At 40.7% G+C, this 25,458-nt stretch overlaps 1 protein-coding gene across 2 annotated transcripts; it reads left to right on the top strand.

Moving 5' to 3' along the window:
* The first annotated feature begins 8,102 nt into the window (after positions 1 to 8,102).
* SC5D (sterol-C5-desaturase) lies at positions 8,103 to 20,567 on the top strand. Of its 2 annotated transcripts, none has more exons than XM_080816142.1 (5): positions 8,103 to 8,231; positions 15,716 to 15,933; positions 16,700 to 16,832; positions 18,385 to 18,485; positions 19,010 to 20,567. In XM_080816142.1, exons 1-5 carry the CDS (start codon positions 8,117 to 8,119, stop codon positions 19,463 to 19,465), a joined length of 1,023 nt encoding a protein of 340 aa, XP_080672268.1. In that variant the 5' UTR covers positions 8,103 to 8,116; the 3' UTR covers positions 19,466 to 20,567. The 2 variants fall into 2 exon arrangements, with proteins under 2 accessions (XP_080672268.1, XP_080672269.1); XM_080816143.1 differs by lacking the exon at positions 8,103 to 8,231 and adding an exon at positions 8,294 to 8,608.
* Positions 20,568 to 25,458: the final 4,891 nt, after the last annotated feature.

The raw sequence follows: 25,458 nt of genomic DNA, 5'->3' as shown, positions 1-25,458 counted from the left end.
AAACAATGAATGGATCAATCAAGAAATCAAAGAAGAAATTTAAAAATCACTTTCTTACACCATACACAAAAATAAACTCAAAATGGATTAAAGGTTTAAACATGAGACCTGAAACCATAAAATTTCTAAAAGAGAGCACAAGCATTAATTTCTCTGACATTGGCCATAGCAACTTCTTTCTAGATAGAGCTCTTGAAGCAAGGGAAATAAAAGCAAAAATAAACTATTGGGACTACATCAAAATAAAAAGCTTCTACACAGCAAAGGAAAGAATCAATAAAGCAAAAAGACAACCTACTGAATGGCAAAAGATATTTGCCACTGACACAGCCAATAAAGGGTTAGTGTTCAAAGTACATAAAGAACTGATGCACCTCAATACTAAGAAAAAAAAATCCAGTTTAAAAATGGGCAGAAGACATGAACAGACAATTCTCCAAAGAAGACATGCAGATGGCCAATAGACGCATGAAAAGATGCTTAACAGCACTCATCATCAGGGAAATGCACATCAAAACCGCAATGAGGTATCACTTCATACCTGTCAGAATGGCTAAAATCAAAAACACAAGAAACACCAAGTGTTAGCAAGGATGTTGAGAAAAAGGAACCCTTGTGTACTGTTAGTGGGAACGCAAAATGCTCCAGCCACTGTGGAAGGCAGTATGAAGGAGGTTCCTCCAAAAAATGAAAAATAGGGTTACCATATGATCCAGTATTCCACTACTGGGTATTTAATCAAAGGATATGAATATGCCAAATTGGAAAGATAGAGGTACCCCTAAATTTATTGCATTTACAATAGGCAAACTATAGAAACAGCCCAAATGTCCAACGGTAGATGAACAGATATCACATACATAATACAATGGAATATTGCTCAGCCATTAAAAAAAAAAAAAAAGAATGAAATCCTACCATTTGCAACAACATGGATGGATCTAGAGGGTATAATGCTAAGTGGAGCAAATCAGAGAAAGACAAATACCATATAATTTCACTTATATGTAAAATTTAGGAAATAAAACAAACAAAAAAGAGACAAACCAGGACACCTGGGTTGCTCAGTTGGTTAAGCGTCTGTCTTTGGCTCAGGTCATGATCCCAGAGTCCTGAGATCAAGTTCCCCATTGGGCTCTCTGCTCAGCAGGGAGCCTGCTTCTCCCTGTCACTCTCCCTCTGTTCTCTCTCTCTCTCAAATAAATAAATAAAATCTTTTTAAAAATATTAAATGAGAGAGAGAGAAAGAGAGAGAGACCAACCAAAAAACAGAGTCTTACAGAGAACAAACAGCTGGTTACCAGAGGGGAGGTAGGTGGGAGGATTGGGGGAAAAGGGAAGTGGATTTGGAGTACACTTACACTGATGAGCACTGAATAACATTTAGAATTGCTGAATTGCTATATTGTACACCTGAAACTAATATAACATTGTATGTTAATTATACTGGGATTTTTTTTATAAAAAGGTTAGTAGCCTTGGGCACCTGGGTGTCTCAGTTGGTTAAGCAACTGCCTTTGGCTCAGGTCGTGATCCTGGAGTCCCGGGATTGAGTCCTGCATCAGGCTCCCTGCTCAGCGGGAAGTCTGCTTCTCCCTCTGACCCTCTCCCCTCTCATGCTCACTCTCTCTCCCTCTCTCAAATAAATAAATAAAATCTTAAAAAAAAAAAAAAGTTAGCAGCCTTTAAAACAAACCATGATAAATGCTTTAAAAGGTATATACAATAATACCTATGATATGTTTTGAAGAACACAGAGAAGGGAATAACCTAGAAGATAGTTGTTATGAATTGAATTGAGTTGAATTCCACGAAAAGTAATGTTGGAGTTCTAGCTTCCAGTGTTTCACGATGTAATCTTATTTGGAAATAGGATTGTTGTAGAAATAATCAGTTAATGAAAATCAGGTCCTACTGAATTAGTATGTGTCCTTAATCCTAATAACTGATGGCCTTAATAAGAAAGGAAATAGGGACATACACATAGGGAAACCACCACATAACTAACAAAGGCAGAGAGTGAGGCAAGGCAATTTCAAGTCAAGGAACAGCAAGGACTGAGGGCCATTACCTCAAACTAGGAAGAGGAAAGGAAGGATTCTCTCCTCTAAACATTTCAGGAGGCCCTGCCAGCACCTGGATTTTGGACTTCCAGCCTCTGGAGCTGTCAGACAATAAATTTAGGTTGTTTTAAGCTGCCCAGTTCATGGTACTTTGTTGTGGAAGCCCTAGAAAACTACTAGGTAGAGTATATATTAGCGTTCTGTGTTTTACAGAGGAGGAACAAATCCCCAAAGTTACAAACTTTAAGTGTAACCATGCTGGCATTGGACCCAAATCTTCAAAACTATTGTTCTTGGCACTACCTTGGGACCAGAACAAATTAGCTCTGACATTCAAAATCCACTCGTGATAAGACAGGCAATAAGTAGATAAAAGATGTTTGGAAAAGTCTAGCTCTCTGTGGACTAGCCATTTTCATGTTCTTCCCTTTCCTCAAATTTTATAAAGCACAGAAATCTGGAAATAGTTTTCTCAATAGGTAAGATGCCGGTAAACAAAATGCTAGCCTCTTTCATCAGAAAGATGGTTTTCATTCTGTTTCTGATTATTTGGTGACCTAGGTATCTGGATAAACTTCTTCACTAAAAAATTTCCACCACTGGCTCAAGAGGACTACAGAAGTCAATAAAAAATTTCAAATGTCGGTGCTGAGCAAAGGGAGGAAATCACTGACAAGTAATTTCAAACTGAGGGCCACCCTGTTGGCTCAGTCAGTAGAGCGTGTGACTCTCAGTCTCAAGGTTATACATTTGAGCCCTACGTTGGAGGTAGAGTCTACTTAAAAATGAAATCTCAAAAAAAATAAAATAAAATAAAATCTCAAAAAAAAAGATGTTAGAGCTGAAAGCCAGGCCTCGGGCCAAATTCTTATTGTCTTCGTAGTATTAAAGACCTCAAAGTGAAAATTTAAGTTAGAGAGACCTTCCATGAGTAGAATCCCCAGTATCCTGGCAGATGCTAATTTAAATTCTCCCGTGAAGAAATTCATTCCAGGCTTCAAAAGAATTCCAACAAATAGAAGTCATTCATGAGTCCATCCTCCACGGTCTCATTTATAAGACAATTTTCACCTTGAGCTTTACTGTACCATGCTATGCTCTTTGATGTTGTCACCCACGGCACAGACAACTCCTTGCCCTTCTAGTCCTACTTACTGCCTGACACTGGAGAACTCCCATTTCTCCTTCAAGTCTTAACTTGACCTGGGAAGCTGCTCGGAGTTCCTTAGAGAAAGTCAACATCCTGTCTGTGCACTATTCTGCTCCAGCATATGTTTTTTACTTACAACTCCAATTTCCTCAGGACCCACCAGCCCACAGTTACGAATGACATTAACACCAACAGTTCAAATGTCACAGATCAACTGCTCCTTCACCCATGGTCTCGGACAAAAATCTCTCCCTTTATTTCTTCTGGAAATTTATGGGTATGCCTCATTAGTGCACGTGAATGAGTCTACGCTCTGCTGTTGTTATGGAACTCATCTAAGGGAAGGCTAAAAAGAAACAGCAGATCCAAAATGGAGTCACTTTTGCTAAGCCCCACCAAGACTTCCTGCCTGGACTACACTGCAGTTTCAGCCTCCCAGGAGTGGAATTTGGAGCCAATCAGCCTGGGATTTCCACACCAGCATTAGTGAGGTGATCTGCTTCAGGAAGAACTCCTGCTTTCCCCCAAGGGAAGGAGACCTCGCCTGAAACAATCCACTTTCAACTTCCTTGTCTCACCCACCTCCTGCCTATAAAACCTTCCATTTTGTATACCTCCTTGGAGCTACTCTCTGCTTGCTAGATGGGACGCTGCCTGATTCATGACTGGTTGAATAAAGTGAAATAGATCTTCAGATCTATTCAGTTGAATTTTGTTTTTTAAAAGGAGTCACATGGCCAGCTTTCTGTAAAAGCACTGTTTTTAGCCCAGAGTCCTAATCCTAAGGCTCCAAAGTGAGAGAGATATCCCTAAATGGCACAGCAAGCATGACTAATGTTTGTGTGAATATATGGGTGCATGGCATAATATACAGCTGGAATTGTAAAGAATAATTACCTGCGCAGAGCAAGATTAGGACGTGGACACGCCTTTTTTTTCTTCCTTTATAAGCTACTGTATAGTATTTGTTTTTAAATAAATACACACCTGCATCTTTGATGAAAATAGACTCGATTGTTTAAAATGACAGAGCATGCTTTCTGGTCCTTACTGGTCTGCAGTCAGTCTGTGTTCCACTCAGGGCTCCCAGAGTGGATCTGGGATCCCAGGGATCCCAGAATCCATGAGTTCGTGACTGGAGCTGAAGGCAGGCGCCCCTAGAAACTCTGATTTTAGCTGAACAGACAGACTACCAGAATGAAGGCTACGTTTCTCGGCCTCCCTAATAGTTAGATGGAGCCATGCAACCGAGTTGTAGCCATGAGAATGTCAGAGAGGATGCATGGAATTTTCAGACCAAGGCTTTCAAAGAGTGGGTATGCACGTTCCATTCCCTCTTTGCCATTTCTCTAGATAAGACACAGAAAGCTATGACAATGGTAGAACTACAAGATGGAAAAACTCGGGTCCCATTTAGAGGAGGGCTACCCAATGACCAGGATCATCCATTTGAACTGTTTTTTGAGTGAAAGATAAATTTCTACTGTGTTGGGGTAATTATAATTCGGGGGCTTGTTACCACAGACAAGTATGTTAATTAACACTTTCATGGGAAAGAAAACCTTTTCTCTGGAGTAAACCTCTATTATTTTGGGTGTCTATCACATGACCTACATCCTCAATATTATATATACATATACTTTAAGAATTTTATTTTTACCTAAATATTTATTCTCTAATCATTCCCCAAGACCTTTGAGTACGGTCCCTCTGATTGGAGCTCTAGGCAGTCTTTATTGCCTAAACTATAGGCCCAGAGTTTTGTATCTGATTTTCAGCTTTAATCTGTTCGCAGTAGAGACAAGTTAACTCTTGCAGATCAAATTGAAGGCAGAATCCTACCAGATTTGGGGCTTAAAAAAGTCTTTCTAGTCTCTCATAACCACCTTACCTACACCCAATTCAATAGCTATTTATTTTAGCAGTCATCTTTATGTTGTCTTTCCAAAACGTTCTTGGTTTTCATAGAAACAAGTCTTGGGGTGCCTGGGAGGGGGTAAGCCCCAAGCACAAGTTGTGATCTTGGGATCATGAGATCAAGTCCCACAATGGGCTCCACACTCGGCAGTTTGCTTCAAATTCTCCCTCTCTCTGCCCCTCCTGCTTGTGTGCTCAGACTCTTGCACACTCGCTCGCCCTCTCTCAAATAAGTAAATCAATCTTTAAAGAAAAAACTCAAATTATTTTTCTTTGCAGACTCAAATTTTATCAATTTGTAAAATTTAATTACGTAATTATGAGGAGTGTAGGAGAAATCAATAGATGGGTAGCATAACTGACTCTTGTTAAGCATCCCACTCCAGTGGTGGAAGTAGATACGCAGGAATGAAAAAAGTGAAGGCTACAAGCTGTGAGTCTTTAGTATTTTCCAAAGATCCCCTGGCATATTTCAGAAAGGCTATTGAGAACGTTAGCTAAGTGGACACTGGTTGGGAAGAGTTTCTACTGTATGCAATGTGTACTTTTGGGGGGACAGAGACCATAGATTTCATTTAATTTTCAGAGGGATCTCCGATCCCTAAAATATTAAGTAGCATACTGCAAGTTAAAACTTAATCCATGGCACCAGGTTGAGGAATAAATATCTTCTCTTCCTATATCTGTTTTTGGATGCCTGTACACCTACCTTTTTCTTGAATATGCTTTTCTTTTTCTTTTTTTTTTTTTAAGATTTTATTTATTTATTTTAGAGAGAGAGAGAATGAGAGAGAACATGAGAGAGGTCAGCGGGAGAAGCAGCCTCCCTATGGAGCAGGGAGCCCAGTGTGGGACTCAATCCCAGGACTCCAAGTTCCTGACCTAAGCCGAAGGCAGTCGCCTTAACCAACTGAGCCACCCAGGCTCTCCTTGAATACTCTTTTCTATCTAAAAACTAAACTCATACAAATAGATGTTTGCAAGCCTGTGGCCCCACCAGCTCATCAAAAACACTCAGGCTCTAAATCTCGGTTTAGAATCTACCAAGTAAATGAGGCTCCCTTACTCCACTCTGGTCAAATGCTCCCCACACAGAGAAAGGGACTGTAACCATGCTGTCTAATAAAACAGCCATCATCAGTTTTGATGCGCACGATCTCGTACACATTCAATGATAAAATTCTAGCTATTCGGGGTATTATATTGGAAGTTTGCTTATAATTTCAATGTCAGATCTCCCAATCTTTCACAATAGGTCATTTTTCTAAAATGCAAAATTACTTAATTCAAGGGAAAAATATACTTTCGGACTAAACAAACCACATAAGCAAGCCCACAGCAGCCACAAATGTGGAACCTTTGTACTAGATAAATACCTTTTAAATCTGTGAGAATAAAAGGAAATCTCACTAAAAGGGACTTGAGAGGCCAGCAGGGGGAGCTCTTACACCCTTCCACTCCTGGTCAACTGCAGACCCAACAAGGAAGAGCCTAACCTTCCAAGTCCATTTACTTCTGCTGTTACTTTACTGCCCCGGTAAGAGGAAGGTTTCCCTCTGCCCTAGCAACAACCCAGCCAATGAAAGACCGTCACAACAAAGCCAACGAAAAGCCATTCTACTTCCAACTCCCAGTTTATTCCAACGGACTTTTATTTACAACAGCCTTCCCGACCTCCCCTTTTTCTCTATAAACTAGAGTTTCTCTCTTTTTTTTTTTTCCTGTGGATTTGCCTGTGAGTTTGCCAGAGCTTGCTTGCCCTAAATTGCAACCCTCTGCTATTCTCCAATAAACCCCTTTTTGCTGACAAAATAACTGTTTCATTTTCAAGGTTAACAAACCACATTTTTATGTTTCTCAGAAATGATACATAAAAATCTTAATCTCAAACATTAAGGGTTAAATGAGAATGACAGAGGAAACAAGAAATGTGATTTGTAAAGTAGAAGCCAATTTCACGTCTTGAGGCTGTACATCTGAAACGAATATACCGTTATCAAGTCATTACCTTGTACACCTGAAACTAATATACTGTTACAGGCCAACTAAAAAAAAAAAAGAAAATAGGAGGCAAGCCACAGGTATTTAAAACAATATTCATATAAAAGGTTTTTATGGAATCTAATTAATTTCTCCCCTTACCTCGTAGCACTTATGAGGTTCCTGAAAGGAAACAGAAATGGGTCTTTCCCAAACTTAGTTATCAGCATTATCACTTTTCAGCATTTTCTTCTACTGATCACTCATGAGGGAGCAAAACTGAGGGACATTTTCTCCTGACTGATCAAATTCATTAGGGCAGGTTTTCTAACTTCAACAAACCTTAGACTCACTTGGGGTTTGTTAAAATACAGATTTCTGGGACCCTCCGGCACGTTCTGATCCAGAAGGTCTGAGTGACTCCCGAGAATCCGTCTTTCCAAGCAACTCCCAGAGGATGCCAACGCGGCCGGTTGGCATCCTCTGGGAGGAGGATGCCCTACACTGAGGCTCCCAGAAATTCGATTTACAAGCGTGACCACCGCAAACCACCACAGAACCAAACCAAACCAAACCAAAACTACACACTCCGACTGGGAAATATTAGTCATTGTCTCACAGGTACTGAACTTCCTTCAATGTAAGTGGGAAAATGCCTCCGACATTCAACTCAAAGGAAAATACCTATTTCCCTCAAGGTAGGGCATCGGTTTTAGGAATGTCTGCATAAACACAGTCAATCTGCTTCGTGCAAGACTCAACTACACCCGTAGTGGCAGCTGCAAAGCAAACAAAAACAAAACCTGAAACTCCATTCTCCGCGGCTCCGGTACCTGAACCAGCGTCCCGCCCTCGCTTCCAACCGGAGGACGGAGGGGGCGTGGCCGAGCGCGCGGCGCCCACGTGACCGCTGAGAGCCGCACGCAGACAAGTCGCGCGATCTGCCGTCATATCAGCTTATGCCGCCGGCCCCTGATTGGCTGGCGGCTCCTGCCGCTAGGAGCGTATGCCTGGCTACGCCCCTCCAAGGCCTTACCCGCTGGCTGACCGCCGCCGGCCGCCCAGTGGCCCCGGCCGCCTAGGACTTTGCGGAGGCCGAGCCAGCCACGGACTCTCTGGAGGTAGGGCTAACGGGAGGGCGGGAGGAGGAGGCGACATACGGCTGAGCTGGACGGGCGGGGAAGGGGGAGGAAATTGGATGGGGAGCCATCAGCAGGATGCGTCCCAGGTGGGGAAGTTGGGCGGCCGGCCCTTTCTTTTCCCGCTAGCCGCAGGCGTGGGTGGGACCCCGCCTGAGTGTCAGGCTCTCCGCGGTGACCCGCACCAGGGACTGGCAGGCAGCCGGGCATCCCGGAAGTCGACGCGGGCCGTGGTGCGTCGAGTGCGGGGTGCGGGGGACACCCGCTGGCCCGGAGACCGGGGGTAGGGAGGCTCTGTCCAGCCAGAGGAGGTTCCGGGGCGCCGAGGAGGCCCGCACGTGAAAGAAACAGGCACAAAGGTAGGCGCGCAGGAAACGAAATGCCTAATGTTGCGGAGCGCTCATCCGAGGGCGTCTGTCCAGCCAACACCAACGCTTTACTTCGAGACGGATATCCCTCTGTGTTGGAGGGATCTTTCGTTTTTAAAGGGGCAAAGAAATTAGGCTGTGACCTCCTGACCATTACAGCGCAAACCCCAGTTACTGCAACGTAATTAGGATGGAGGGAGACAACAATCCACGGTTTGAGAAGACTAAGAGGGAAGGGAAATGATCTATTACGTTAGCATCGTAAAAGGAAAACATTGTGTCTACCGGCATCCGTGTGTTATAGCAGAGTGGATTTGGAGGTGGTAGGGATAGGTGAAGTTCCAAAGGTCACTAGGAAAAAATGTTTCCAGCCTGGAAAGCTTGTGGTAGCCAGGTATTTTTAGCCAAAACCTTCCAGCAGGTTACCTGTCTTTTTATCTGTTTAGGTTTCTAATGATAAGCATCTAAAAAATGATGAATACATGATTCTTGATCACTCACAGAATGCTTTTCCTATCATTATGTAATGTAATTAGCATGAGATACTCAGAATGCCCTATGTGTTTGTATAGAGGTTGAGAGATAAGATAATGTAGAAGCTGAGAGAGCAGACTCTGGAATATACCCCCCATTTGTTACTTGGTACTTGACAAGTTACTTAAATACTCCTGCCCTCCGTTTCCCTTTTTTATAAAGTAGGAGTTATGGAAGTACCTGCCTGGTAGGGTTGTGAGAATTAACCAAGGTGATTCATAAAAATGCTTTTACATAACACCTGTTTCTCAACAAATGTTAACAATTATGATCTATATTTTTAAAGTAAAGCCAAAGTAATAGTAGACTCAGTCATTCTAGCCTAATTGTGTTTTATTAATAACTGCACTTTATAAAAAAGTTTTGTTTCTGTGAAGGTAAAATAATACAAGCATCTGTTTCAGTCAGGGATATTTAACTTAGGGTCTGTGGAGCCCCTGACGTAGGGGGTAAAAACACCTTAAAATTATATGCAAAATTTTGTGAGTTGGTAGTCACTGAGAATTTAAAAAATAAGAGAATTTTAAAAAATAATTTAAAAATTTAAAAAATTTTTAAAAAAATAAGGAGCTGAAGAATTGAGATAGTGATGAAGAGGCATTCGAACTTGGTTCACATCTTGGTTTAAGAACTTGGGACTTTGAGGGGCGCTTGGGTGGCTCAGCCGGTTAAGCATCCGCCTTCAGCTCAGGTCATGATCCCAGGCTGCTGGGATCAAGCCCCACATCAGGCTCCCTGCTCAGTGGAGAGTCTGCTTCTCCCTCTCTGCCTGCTGCTCCCCCTGCCTCTGTGTGTGTGTGTGTGTGTGTGTGTCTATCTGTCTGTCTCTCTGTCAAATAAATAAATAAATAAAATCTTAAAAGACAAACAAACCTGGGATTTTGTAACCAGATTGCAAGTGTTTGAGTTCCAGCCCCAGCATTTATTTGATGATCCCAAGCAGATTACTTGAGTTTTTATAAAGATTTTATTTATTTATTTGAGAAAGAAAGAGAGAGAGAGAGCGAGCACGTGAGCATGAGCAGGGTGAGGGGCAGAGGGAAAAGCAAACTTCCTGCTGAGCTGGGGGCCCAACGTGGGTCTCAAGCCTGGGACTCTGCGATGCATGACCTAAGCCAAAGGCAGATGCTTAACCGGCTGAGCCACCCAGGTGCCCCAGATTACTTGAATTTCCTGTGCCCTGCTTCTTCATCCATAATACTAGAACCTGTAACACTAATACCGAACTCTTAGGGTTTCTTGAAAGTGTTAAAGGAGGTAATATTTGTGGTACCAAGTGTAGAGTAAATATTGATATTAGATATTGTCCATTATTTTTAAAGGAAAAACCAAATGACACCTTTTTCTCCCTTAGGTTAAAGTAATTTTGATTCCACTTCAGCCCCCTAACAGCAGTAATAATAGCTCCTATTTGACTAACTCCTGTGTCAGTTAGTGCCAAAACACTAGGGCCTTAGCCTCTAAACCTTAACAACAGTTCTTTTTTTTGGTTTTTTTGTTTGTTTGTTTGTTTGTTTTGTTTTTTGGTGGAAGAGTTATGTTTTTATCTTTTTTTAATTTTTAAAATTTTTAATAAACATATAATGTATTTTTATCCCCAGGGGTACAGGTCTGTGAATCACCAGGTTTACACATTTCACAGCACTCATCATAGCACATACCCTCCGCAATGTCCATATCCCCACCACCCTCTTCCATCCCTCCTCCCCCCAGCAACCCTCAGTCTGTTTTTTGAGGTTGAGTCTTTTATGGTTTTAACAACAGTTCTATAATGGAAATATGTTATCTCCATTTTACAGATGTGGGTCTGCATATAAACTTCAAATTTGGAGTCAGATGCACTACCTTTGCGCCACGAGGTCACTAAACTTCAAATTTGAGTTGCAATTTTGAGGTCATATTGTTTCTGATTTCAGAAGATTTTGTGTTAGATGTCAGAAAGAATAGTGGTATATTTATGAATATTACTACATTCAACAAATAGAATTAATTGAAACCAAAATTCTAAAAACACTTAAAACAGGTTTTATTTCCCAGTATCTAAACTGCCTCTAGAATGAGTGAGGCACATTTCTTCCTCCCTTCCAGGCACTGGTTTACTGTAACAGCAATTATGTCCAGGGAATATACAAATTAACACAATTAGTGTGGTCTTCAGATAAAAGTAAAACTAAGGAGTTTTTTAAAGGACTGAGACCTTTTGAAAATAATTATTTGCATCTGATATTAAAGACTGAATAAAGAAGAGTCTTAGTTAATGTTTGAGTCGGTTTGGGCTGTACTGTACTGTACTGATTTAGGGCTAAGCAACACTGTAGGTAACATCCAGATTAGTCTGTAAACTCTTAACCAGTCTTTAGTGGTGTCACAAAATCGTTCTCAGTTGTTAGGTTATTTCAGAATGTTTGTTTCCTGCTATTACTTTGTGTAGTTTCTTTGCCACATGATCTCTGTTGGCTGTCTCTACCCCTTATGGCGTCAATTTCAACTACTACAAGCTCACTTTTGAACCTCAGGTTCATATTTCTATGTAGTCCACTGCTTATGTCTAAGAGTAAGCATAGACTTAAAGCTTATTAGTCTATGCTTCATTAGATTTAAGACCCAAACTGAATCCCTCATTGCTTATGCACCCCTGTCCCTGTGGCACCAAATCTGCCAGCTCTCCCAGCATTCCCTCTTTTGATTATGATGACATCACCGTCCACTCAGGCCAGCTAAAATCTCACAGTCATCCTAGATTTCTCCCTCGTTCACATTCCAGCATTTAATTGGTCATCAAGCCCTGTGGGGTTTTTACTTGCTAAACCTCTGATGTATGTGCATGTGTGTTCTCAGAGCTGCTAAGCTAGTTAGTCTACCAGAGGACCAGCCAAATTAGTCTCTCTCTCTCTCTCTCTCTGCTTCTCATCAGTACACATATTCCTAATGGAGTGGTTTCTATGAAATATGGGTCTGATTTCTTTCCTGCTCAGAAACCTTTAGTATCTCCCCATTGTGTATGAGGGAAAGTCATATTCCCTAGCAAGGCAACAGAGCTTTGCATAGCCTGACACGAATTTCCTTTTACCAGGTTTATCCTGGAACAGTTTCCCCCCTCTCTTTCACCACTGTCTTACTGTTTGGCACCCACCAGTGACACCCAGTGAGTCATGAATATACCATGACTTTTTTCTATGCCTTCGCCCGTTGTTTTTTGTTTTTTTTTTTTTTAAGATTTATTTATGTATTTATTGGGGAGGGGGGTCAGAGGGAGAGAATCTTCCAGCAGACTCCATGCTGAGCACGGAGCCTGACTTGAGGCTCCATCCCACAACCCAAGAGATCATGAATGGGGCCGAAACCGAGAGTTAGACACTGAACCAACTGAGCCACCCAGGCACCCTGCAAGTTATTTCTATTTGAAATCGCCATCCCTAATCTTTTCTTTCTGATAATGTCCTTTAAAGCCTGAATAAAATGTTGTCACTATGATGCCTTCTACTATAAGCTGGGGTAGTTGTGTTTTTTAATTATGTAGAATTTGTGTATATACCTTATACACCTTGTGTATATACCTTATAATAATGCTATATTATTATAGCATTATTATTGATGTAATTGTTTGTTTCCATAGTTGCCTTACCTTTCAGATGGATTTAGACTGTATCTTTTCAATATTTGTATATTCATTACCTAGTGTAGTGCTTCATACTTGTTATTTGAATGAATTAACAATGTATAATGAAGGATATATGTCAATATCTGGTGTTTAACATTAATTAATTAAAACTTGCCATGACAGGAATGCCTGGGTGGCTCAGTCAGTTAAGTGTCTGCCTTCAGCTCAGTCCACGATCCTAGGATCTTGGGATCAAGCCCTGGGTCAGAATTCCTCCTCAGCTGGGAGTCTGCTTCTCCCTCTCCCTCTGACCCTACCCCCTGCTTGTGTTCTCTCTCTCCCTCTCTCAAATGAGTAAATAAAAAACTCATTTAAGGGGCACCTGGGTGACTCAGTTGTTAAGCGTCTGCCTTCGGCTCAGGTCATGATCCCAGAGTCCTGGGATGGAGCCCCGCATCGGGCTTCCTGCTCGGCTGGGAGCCTGCTTCTCCCTCTCCCGCTCTCCCTGCTTGTGTTCCCTCTCTCACTGTGTCTCTCTCTGTCAATTCAATAACTAAAATCTTTTTAAAAAAAATATTTTAAAAGAAAACTTTCCATGACAAAGTGAGAAAAAAAATGCTTGCAACTCATATCATAAACAAGGATAAACACTCTCAATAAATAAAGAACTTCTAGAATTTGATTTTAAGAAACTAAAAACCCAGTGGGAAAATGGGCAAAGGATAAAAACAGAATTGCACAGAAAAAATATAAATATTTCTAAATATATAGAATGCTGTTCAACTTCACTCATAATAAGAAAAAGAAATCTATACCAAGATAATCACTTCTTGGCTATCAGATTAACATTTCCTACAACTTGATGATATTCTCTGTCTGTAAGGGTGTAGGGAAATGGGCACGATCCTACACAGCTGTGGGCTCACACAGTGGCAGAGCTCCTATGCAGAGCAACTTAGCCATATCTACCAAAGTTACCGAGCCTGTTCATCCTTGTCCTAGCTCTTCCGCTTGTAGAAATTTACGCAATATTGGGTTAATCATTGTTGCATTATTTTAAATGGCATAAGGTAAGAATCTATCCAAATACTTATATGTGAGTTAAATAAACAGCAGTGAGGTCACACAAAGGAACACAGGTCCACAGTCCCTTAGCCACAGTTTCAAGGTCTGAAAAACCAGGGCTTTATTTTGTTTTTTAAAGACTGGCACTCAAACTCATTTGACGGCACAGGCTTCCTCCAGCGGACTGAGGTGCCCCCTGTGTGTTGGTGCCCCTGTCACGTACCCCTACCTCTGCTCTTTGCTGGGACTGTTTTGTTACTTCAGGTTTAATTGCAGACGGAAATATTGTTTTTAAATAGTTAAAGATAATCCGTGTGAATAACAGAATGAATGGAAGCATCCGTCATTAGGAATAGCACAGACGTGAAATTCTTGTAGGAGCTTGCACCTGGTGTCTGTGAGGCCTCCTGCTGAAGAAGACAGCGTGGGCATTACCGACACATGTGACTTAGAGACTGGAAAAACAGATTGCTGGAGTTTTACCCCGGTGGGAAGGTGTAAGAACTAATGAAAAAGGGGAAACCGGGAGAGAAAATGAACATCCTAACCATGTTTTGATTAAGTGGATTTGACCACGAGAACGTAAATAAAGACCACCAATTGCTTCATTGATCGTGAAACAAGCTAGGATACGTCCTGAAGAACTGCTCTGCTGAAGGCAGATGTTAGTATTAAGAAGGGAACGTTCAGAAATTTAGGAAGCTTGTGTCGTGAAAAACGAAAGTAGGGTGAAAGTGACTCTGCTGATCCTGAAACAGCTAAACAGACCCCGATGAATTAGCTAAGATAATACCAGATGACAGCCCGAGTGCAGCACAAACACGCAGGGGTGGTGGAGTCCTAACTACATTCTAAGATTGAGCCTCACATAAGCCTTTCTCTGTTAAATAAGCCTTTCTCTGTTATTGTTAAATCGCTCCGCCTAGGAGCTGCGCCACTGCGAGCCCATAGCAGGGTAGGATCGTGGCCGTTACCCTGCAGCCTTTCCAGCAGAGAGTATCATCAACCTGTAGGATGTTCATTAAGGCAATAGCAAAGAAATGATATCTCCGTATATAGTCACACCCACTGTGTTTGAATGAGCGTCACAAAATACCTGGGCAGAAACCTTCAGGCTGATTCACTAGCACATACGGGTGACCCAAGCTCCAGGCAGGCTGGACGGAAGACAATTGAAAATTTCTGTTATTTCCAGACAATTCTTTTGTGCCTTCTCCTCCTCAAACTTTGAGTTACAAGTTTGCAGTTGCCAGCCCCCAATCTAGAGTACTGGTTGGGGGGAGAGGAATAAGTGTATTCTAGTTCTTAATCTAGAATCTGTCTCCTTTTGTTCTGTCAGTGGGAGTGGCCTTTCCTTCTGTCACAAGAACAGGTAGTCCCTGAGGCGGCAGCATAGATCCATTTAGCAAATTTGTCTTTAAGTCTCAGCACTGAAGGAAAACTCTCGGAAATCGGAGTCCTTTTAGAAGAGACGTAGCACTGAAACTTGTAGCCAGAGGAGGAAACATCTGAGTACCTACTTTCCTGCGTTCCACATCTTTACTACTTGCCACGTTGCCGTAGGAGATGTTGGAAAAGAACACAAAGATGGCATTAGATCTGCATTGATGCCACTAGTGAGCAGATGTTCGGAAAAAAAAAAAAAAAAAAAAAAACCTCTGGGCCTCAGTATCTCTGAGCTTTGCTGTCCCCATGTATAATATGAAGAGATTGGGCTAGAGATGACATTTAAGATCCTTCTGGCTCCAAAGATGGCATTTCAGGGATTCTGGTAGCTGCAGACTTAACACTGTATGTGCTTATTAAAGCAGGAACTTCAGGTACACTTTTTCCGAAAGTTTTTTGCATTGAGAACTATCAGCATGGGTAAATAATTGTTGCACCTGTTTATCCTTTAGGGGCTAAGATGGATCTTGTACTCAATGCTGCAGATTATTATTTTTTTACGCCATACATCTATCCAGCCTCATGGCCTGAGGATAACATCTTCCGACAAACTATCAGTCTCCTGATTGTAACAAATCTTGGAGCTTATATCCTTTATTTCTTCTTTGCAACACTGAGCTATTATTTTGTCTATGATCATGCATTAATGAAGCATCCACAATTTTTAAAGGTAAGTGATCGTCTTACCTACTTTTTAGCTACTGTTACAGTAAAAGTAATAGGTATTTGTGAGCTTTTCAGATTAAACTGGGTTATAACCATTAAATAAAATTTTTGCAACTAGCCTCAGATACATTAGATATTTTTGGTAGGGCTAATCCCCTCTCTCCTTCTCTTAATTTAAACAAATAAATGAATCCAACTTTGTTGTTGTTGTTTTAATTATAAGCCTGGTGTCTTCCTAGATCCATAGGAATGAATTTCTTTGCTAATAATGAGGAGTCAATAAATGCATACATTTGTGTAATTGTTTTAATATCTGACTCTCAAACTGAAATACGTTTTTATTACATATCTATTTTTTGACTAGCTGGGAGATTGTAGATTTGTTTACAGTCGTTTTTTCTCTTCCAGTTACTTGTATTTATCAGTGACTCCAAGGACTGAAAAAAAAAAAAGAGAGAAAATCAAGAGGGTTGGGGATGGATGTTATTTGTGAAAGAAAGGATTATTCCATAAATGGAAATGTAGCATCCAAATTTTGTGGGAAGGAGAGAAAGTTTCAGAATTTAAGGCATTTATTACATTTGCTCTTTACAAAAGGAATGTTTTCCTTACACAAACACTCCCACATATTACCATTTTCACGGAAACAGTTTGACGGCGAGCTTCTTCAGATAAAAGAGAGTGTAAAAATCCAATCCAAGACAATATTGTGCTGGTTTTTGTTTAACATAGAGTTTGTGATTTTTAAGTACTGGCCATTTCATTTTCAGAATCAAGTCTATAGAGAGATTATATTTACTGTCCAGTCATTACCATGGATTAGTATTCCCACGGTGTCACTGTTCCTGCTAGAGTTGAGAGGTTACAGCAAGTTATATGATGACGTAGGAGAGTTTCCCAGTGGTAAGTACATAATATGAACGTCAGACAGTGGTTTCTCTAAAGAACCAGTCTTCTTCGAAAAAAAAAAAGTTGTTTAATTGTTTTTATGTTTTTATGTATTGTGCCTTGCCACATACATTCATTTCCCAATCTATCAATTTTCAGTCTTGGTAGTAGATGGAATTGTGCCCAGGGGAGCTGAGTATGATCAGAGAGAGACCTTTGCATTCATTCACTATTCTCTTTACTGAATTCAGACTCAAACAAAAAACCCTCAAGTAGTACATGATAATTAGAAAAAAATCAGAAAAGTCAGACTTTTAAAATCTGCTAACCTGCTACCTAGAAACTACCTCTTTTGACATATATGCCTGTCTACTCCATTATTTATGTTACAAAAATGAAACCCTACCATACAAACTGGTTTGGACTTTGATTTTTTTTTTTTTTTTAGTAGTGTAAATGCCCATATTTTCATGTCGGTAAATATTGACATTATATAGTATACTAGTTATAGTATCACATTGTGTAGATACCCATAGTTTATTTAAATGATGCCCAATTTTTTAGATCTTTAGATTATTCCTTTTTTTGCTGTTATAGACAGTCCTGCAGTGCCTGAATTAAATTTTTGTGAAATTCTGAAATTATTCAATGAAGACCCATCTCTAGTATCTAAATATTAGAAAGTAAGAAGAGTAGTTAATATTTATTGAGTGTTAATATGTACCAGCTACAGTTCTAAGCTTTTCACACGTATCAGTCTGTTCCATTCCACATCAGTTCTATGACATGGGTCTTGTTAGGTTCCTTTTATAGGTGAGTAAATTAACGTACCGTAACTTGCCCAGGTCATTCGGCAGATAAGTTGCGGATCTAGGACTGGAACCCAGGCTTGCTGGCACCAGCACACCTGTTGTCCAAGGAAGAGGTCAGATATTTAAATGAAGGAACAAAAATATACAGCAGGGTGATGAATTGGCTAGGCCTTGAAAAGTGGAGATCGGATTATGGGTAAAAATAATAAAAAGAGAAATAGTGTTCTAGAAACCCAGAACAGAACAAGTCAAAGTACAGAGGTAAGACTTCCAAGATGTGGGAAGGACATTAAGTAAACCAGCCTGCTCAGTACAGGAACAGAGGAGGCTGGAAAGATCAGAACGTGTTGGGTTATGGAGTAAATGCTGGGCTTGAGGTATTTAGTGGAAAATAAAATCCTAAGCAGGAAGATAGTATGTAAGGATATGTTTTACAAAGACTAATATGGAGGAAAAATACGTGGTGTTACTTACGCTCGGAGATTTAACTAATAAAGATGCCTTAAGTGTATTCTTTGTCTGTCTCATAAGTGCCTTCATAGTTAAACTTCAAGTTTTTATGGGAGGGAAATGAGGAAAGCCGCAGATACCAGAGAGTTAAGGGAGATTAATTTACAATGTATCTCATTAGCCCAAACAGTTTATAGTGTTTGAGTCTAGGCTCCCATTTTGTGCGCTTAGATGGACAAGTACCAAGCAAACTCTGGTCCTGGAAGCTGGGTCTTGATTCTGACATACCCTGTCATCTCTTCTAGGCTGGTTTCGCCTCATTGTTAGCGTACTGTCTTTCCTTTTTTTCACCGACATGATGATCTACTGGATTCACAGAGGCCTTCATCATAGACTTGTGTATAAGGTAGAGTCATTTTTAGGGGGAAGAGAAAAAATATGTACATTTCAGCAGTGTGTGGTTACAAATTTTGTTTTCTAGTTTAAGATTTTATTTGAGCGAGAGAGCATGTGCACAAGCAGGGAGAGGGGCAGAGGGAGAAGCAGACTCCCCCATAGAGCAGGGAGTCCAATGCGGAGCTCAGCCCCAGGGCCCTGAGATCATGACCTGAGCTGAAGGCAGACATTTAACTGACTGAGTCAGCCAGCTGCCCCAAATTCTGTTTTGCATTTCCAAGAATTCCCTCTAACTTTTTTAATACCTGAGTAGCCACAGTCAAGATGGACACCAGATGCATTTTGTTTGTGTTCTTTACGGGTCTGGACAGGCTATGTTAAAATGTTACTGTGTCCAGGTAACAGGGTGCATTTTATCAAGTGATTTGGGGATTTAAAGAGATTTTTTTTAGTTAGGTCATTTCCACAACATGAGCATAAAGAGCTAAGTTGAAAAGTAAAGGTGGTTCTTAACTGTGTTCTTTCCTTCTGTAGCGCATACACAAACCTCATCATCTCTGGAAGATTCCAACTCCATTTGCAAGCCATGCTTTTCACCCTGTGGATGGCTTCCTTCAGAGTCTACCTTACCATATATACCCTTTTATCTTCCCGTTACACAAGGTGGTTTACTTAAGTTTGTACATCTTAGTGAATATCTGGACGATTTCCATTCACGATGGCGACTTCCGTGTCCCCCAAATCTTAAGGCCATTTATTAATGGCTCAGCCCATCATACAGACCACCACATGTTCTTTGACTACAACTACGGACAGTATTTCACCTTGTGGGATAGAATTGGAGGCTCCTTCAAAAATCCTTCCTCCTTTGAAGGGAAGGGACCACTTAGTTATGTGAAGAAGATAACAGAAGAAAAGCACAACCACCACGCAGAAAACGGTTGTAAAAAGGAAAAATTATTCAGTGGAGACTTTACAAAGACTGAGTAGATTGTTGTCCTATTGTTAACTGTTATGAAATATTTTTAATAAGGAAAATTAATCTACATACATAAACCAAGAGACATAGCAAGTCAATGGTATTTGAGGGTACTGCTGAGGAATGACCGTGATGGCAGATCAAAGAAGGAATGCTGTGAACACCGAAATTTTAACCTCATGCTTACCATTCTAGGTGTTGGTCTCCAGGACAAGTCGTGTCTCTGTAGCCAGCATATCTGTAACTTGTATAGCCTCAACAACAATTTTTATAAGGATAGAGAATAAATTATTGAGAGGACTAGGTTATGTCCTTTGCCTTAATAAATCCACCCATATTCGTTAAGAAAAATACATTGTGCTTGATAATACCAAGACTAAGCATCATAACAAAGAAATACTAATATAAACATGGTTCCTTGTTTCCAGAATGGTTAAGTCTTCAGTGTTGGTACGATAATGACTACCTATAGTATTTTGTTCAAGTGGATACATCAGTGTGAAAAAAATGTCTGATAGAACATATTAGTGGCCTCGTATATGACCTAGTTAATAGCAGATTTAGTAAGATTATTATCTTCCAGTGTAGGAAGCTTATTCTCTGGGGACATCGTCAAATATTACGTTTTACTGATGAAAAAAACAAATTAGAATTTTAAAAAAAATACTACTACCACGATTTAATCCAGATCTGGGATTATTTAAAGATTTTGATGGTTATTATTTTAAACCATTATTTAATAAGTATAAAACTATGTGAACCTGAATATATTTATAAAGGGAAATTTGATGCCCAAATAATATATTTGACACTACTGCTTTTTTAATTAAATGGACGCACTGCACTTTTGATATGTTTCAGTTACAATCCTGTAATTTCCTATAAAAGGAATTAATCGCCAAATATTTAGGCCATTCACTGAAGATTAGTTTTGAAATCTCATTTTCCCTCTTTACTTTTTCCCCACTTTCTCTGCAAAAAGATCTAACAAATAGTTTCATAAAGAAATGTTGTGAGTTGTGACATAAATACATTGGGAAAATGTGGTTTGGAAAGGCATTCTATAAGCTATTTATGTAAAATCAATAAAAGTTGATTATTACTATTGTTAAACTGTATCAGTGAAATATTGTAACAGCACAAAGTATTCTTTGTACAAATTCCATGTCAATTTGAAACCACAGAATTGATGTGGATTGTCAGGACTTTTAAATGTCCCCAAATGCTCAATGTCAAGGGGAGAAAAGAGGGGGTATCACATTCTTTTTGTTTTAGCAAGAGACCAGTCATAAAATGTAATGCTTGGGATCCAGAAGAAGATTTTTTTTCTGAGTTACTATTAGAGTGTTGTGCTACTTAAACATACTAGAGAACCAGCTGGTGTTTTGTAACTGACAGATATGGCCCGTGATTTCCACTGACTCCCCACCCCCAGCCCAGCCTCCAAAGCTTCACTTTGCCCCCCCCCCAAAAAAGGAAATTAAGAAGTAAACTTTGTTTTCTGTAAGAATGACGGCTAATATTCCAGTTTTCTATTTCTTCCTGCTTCAGTTTTCGTGTCGTATATGTTTTTAGGAATCTATCCATTTCTTCCTGGTTGTCTGGTTTGCTGGTGTTTTCCATAATGTTCTCTTCCTTGTATTTCTGTAGTATTGGTTGTTGTATTTCTCCTCTCTTATTTGTGCTCTTCTTTATTTGGGTCCTTTCTCTTTTCTTTTGGAGGAGTCTGGCTAGAGGTTTGTCAATTTTATCAATTTTTTTTCAAAGAACCAGCTCCAGGTTTCACTGATCTGTTGTATGGTTTCTTTTAGTTTCTAGATCATTTGATTCTGCTCTAGGCTTCATTTCCTTCCTTCTGCTGGCTTTAGACTTTGTTCCTTGTTCTTTTTCTAGCTGCTTCAGGTGTTAAGTTTGGGTTGTTTATTTGAGATTTTTCTTGCTTCTTGAGGTAGGCCTGTGTTACGGTACCCTTCCCTCTTAGGACTGCCTCTGCTGCTTCCCCGAGGTTTGGACTGTTACGAATATAGAAGCTAATATTTATTAAGCTTTTACTCGTGGTCAGGCACCATTACAAGTCCTTGACATGAGGAAACTGGCAGGCAATTGCAGGACTTTCCCGAGGTTATTTCTCTCTCATAAAGCCCAGTGTGGATGTTTCTGGTCAGTGGACAGCTTACTGCAGTCATCCTGAGACCCGGGCTCCTTCCGTCTTGGGGCTGCCTGTCTCCAGTTTCCAGAGTAGTCTTTGTTGGAGGAGCCCACGGGGGAAGAGGGCCCGAAAGTCCTGCATATCCCTTACGAGTGCTCCTTTGGACAAAACTTTGTCGATTTTTGTCTTTGTCATCTCACTGAAAGAGATTCTGGGAAATGTGTCTTAGTTGTGTCTGGAAGGATGGGGCAACCACTTTCTGGAACATCTAGCCAGTTTGCCACGCTCACATCATTTGTTCTCCCCTTGGGGGCCCCAGTAAAGGTATTAAAGAGATGAATGAGCCCCCAGAGTATTTTAAGTTACCCATCCACTAGAAGTCCTGATGCCCTTAATTCCATTGCTCCGACTATGAGTGTTAGTTTCCTCTAGATTCTTACCCCTGTGTAGCTAATAGAAAAGAAAGGATGTAATGTATAGGGAGAGGAAAGGTTCCTAAAGATGTTAGTAATAATCAGTCTCTGCCCTCCGGTCCTTTTTTCTTAAATTCCAGTCTCACTGGGCAGTATTATGATAAGTGGTCCTGCCGTGTTTCTGGTATGACTACTGCATTGTGCGAGTCTCCCGTAGAGGAGTTCAGACAGTATTCACGGAAGTGAGGACCTAAATTCCTTCCCACAGGAACATCAAGTGAAAGGCTTTCCCCCTTGACTTGGAAACCTTTTACAGTTCAAGATCAGAAAGGGAAAGTCTAGATTACATTCTGTACTTTTATGGTAGAAATCAGGAAAGGGGGGGAGAGAGTACAGGAACACATTTCAAAAACCCAGAGACTTTCATCGGGTGCCATCCTGTTCTTTGCTGTCTGTTTCTTTGTCTCCCTGTCTCTACATGCCATGAATTGCCTACTTCTCATTGCCCTGGCCCACGTTTCCTTCTCTTCCCATCTTCAAGAAGTCAGGCACAGACCTGGCAGAGAATTCTGAGTGCAAGTTTTGATGCATGGAATCTGCAGTGCTGGCGGATTATTTAAATAGAGCTGGTGTCTGGGAGGAAGGGGGGAAGTAGGGAGACAAATCAGAACAAAGGTTTGGGACTGAGCCAGAGAGAAGAAAAGTTTGAGGCCGTGAGATTGCTAAGGAGAGCATGAAAAAAGATACCCGAAGAAACAAGCCAGTGTAAGGAGTTAAGGACTTCTTCCCTGGTCTTCACAACTTCTTCAAGGTCAAAAACCTTGACTGGCAATCTTCGATCAGCAGTTAATGCTTTCTGTCCTCTAACACTGTTTAGTGCACCTGATTTATTCGACCCCAGATTCCCTCAAAGAGGAGTCTGTGTGTGAATCCATACTGAATTAAACTGCGTGTCCTTAAAAGACCCGGTTGAGGTTTGATAACTACTTTGCTGAAGGAACTAGTGGAAGTGTCATTCTCTTCAGTAAACACTACATGAACCCCTGCCAGGTGCCTCACGGCGCAGGAGGGGCTGCAAATATCTCTGCAGATTCTTCATCTGTGTCTTTTTAACCAATAATTAATTTCTTACTCATTAGCTGACATTTGCTGAGTGTCGGGGAGGAGTCAAAGGGAAAGTAAAGAGGAATCAGATGGGTCCTCACCAAGGATGGATGGTCGTTTTTTTCCCCCAAAGTCACGCCTCCCCTGGAAACCAACAAAACCTGCCAGTACCCTGGATTCTGACCATATAGGAATCAGTAGTATGAGTACCGATCAGAAGTTTCAACGGATCCGCGCAATTACTACATAACAGTCCTCCGGATACAGAAAGAAAAAGAATAGATCTTCAAAATTACTGGTTGAGCACACCAAGAAATGACAAACCAGGGAGGAGAATCTATAGCTTCAGCCGGAGTGTAATTCACCTGCGAGGAATTACAGACACTGATTGCTTTGGAGCTAAACAGTTTTGAGTCCTGGCTCTGCCACGTGCAGACTGCATGACCTTGGTTTCTCTATCTGTAAATTGATGAAAATCCTGCCTACCTAATAAGATTAAATAGGCTAGAAACACTCAATTAAATGCCAGCAGAGGCCATTATTCATGTAAATTGCGCTCAGTGCCTCTGCTTTCTAGGTTCGATGATGATTGTCCTTACACCTAGGATAGGCCGTCAGTGGAAATCAATTGCTGGGAGAAAAAAGCCCCTGGGTCATTTCACCTTAACATTGGAGGGTGAAAGACAGGGGTAAACTAGAAATAGGGGGAAAAGAGGAAAACCATAAGTAAAACTAAAATTGACACATTACCTACTGTAAATTTTTAAATAAGAAATGTAAGACAACTAAATTATTTGTTGCTAAATAATTTTATTTCTAAAATGCATTGCTGCAGGGTGCCTGGGTGGCTCAGTGGGTTAAAGCCTCTGCCTTCAGCTCAGGTCATAATCTCAGGGTCCTGGGATCGAGCCCCACATCGGGCTCTCTGCTCAGCAGGGAGCCTGCTTCCCCCTCCTTCTCTGCCTGCCTCTCTGCCTACTTGTGATCTCTCTCTCTGTGTCAAATAAATAAATAAAATCTTTAAAAACAAATAAATTACATTAAATGCATTGCTGTAAACCATAAGGCCAGTTTACAAGGTTTTGAGGTAAAGCAGAAGAAACTTCCCTGGAAATTAAATTTCTTAGGAAAGGCAAGAAGGACATGTGTGAACTATGTTATCGAGCTTCATTGTCAAAGCAGTGTTTTGGTATGGAAAGAAAAATACTTAAAAATACTTAATTAAAATACATTAAAGTCCTAGTGTTTCTTAAGCTTTGCGCAGTGGCAGTATCGTAGCCAATGAGGTTTATCCGAGGCGCGATTATTGCTAATTAAAGTCCTAGTGTTTCTTAAATCTAGGCTCAACATCTTACTAAAATATAAGTACAGTAAAATTTGTACAAAAGTAAGAGAAATTATGTTTTCAGTTCTTTGCTCAACCATTAACTTAGAAGTCTGACTGGTTAAATGCTCCTGAGCACTTGACACTGTTTACATATTTGATTAATCACATTTCCTTAAACATTTGATAAGAAACTTCACATATTTGATTCATCTCCTCCCAAAAGGCACACTTGTGTACTCAGCACATTTTTCTGAGCTCCTTGACAACTCAGGATTCAAATAGACTTAAACAGACTTAACCACAAAAGAGCATAACGATATCCAGAGTTCATCACTCGACTTTAAAATATTTATACTATAGGGGCGCCTGGCTGGCTCAGTGGTTAAGCCTCTGCCTTCAGCTCAGGTCATGATCCCAGAGTCCTGGGATCGAGCCCCACATGGGGCTCTCTGCTCAGCAGGGAGCCTGCATCCCACCCCCCACCCTCCCACCCAGCCTGCTGCTCTGCCTACTTGCGATCTCTTTCTGTCAATATATAAATAAAATCTTAAAAAAAAAAAAAGACCTTTAAAATATTTATACTATAGACTTTCATTCACTTCTTATATCGTTTTGTGATCTCTTTATTTTAAAGTTAGAATTTTACACACTAAGCCATTGACTTAGATGAACACGTGGTCTGACGTGTGCTCCTAAACAGGGACAGAAACTGGACCTGGACCCCGGAAACTCAGTGCACGTTCCAATATCTGAGAGCAATTGCTGTGGTGACTTTTGTCCACCCCTTCATTGGATTTTTGTCCTTTTAATCTACTTAACAGGGGTATAATTTATAGACAGTAAAATGTACTCATTCTCACTGCGTGGTTCAAGGAGCTTCTACAAATGTGTGCCCCACGGAAGCACCAGCCCGGCGAAGAAACAGAACATTTTCTTCACCAGAAGTTGTTCTATTTTCCTTTGCCATCTCTCCACAGCCTTAGGTTACCACTGACCTACTTTCTGTTTCTG

Source organism: Martes martes, assembly GCF_963455335.1.
Source record: "Martes martes genome assembly, chromosome: 10".
Lineage (NCBI taxonomy): Eukaryota > Metazoa > Chordata > Mammalia > Carnivora > Mustelidae > Martes > Martes martes.
This window is presented reverse-complemented; position numbering and strand designations above follow the sequence as displayed.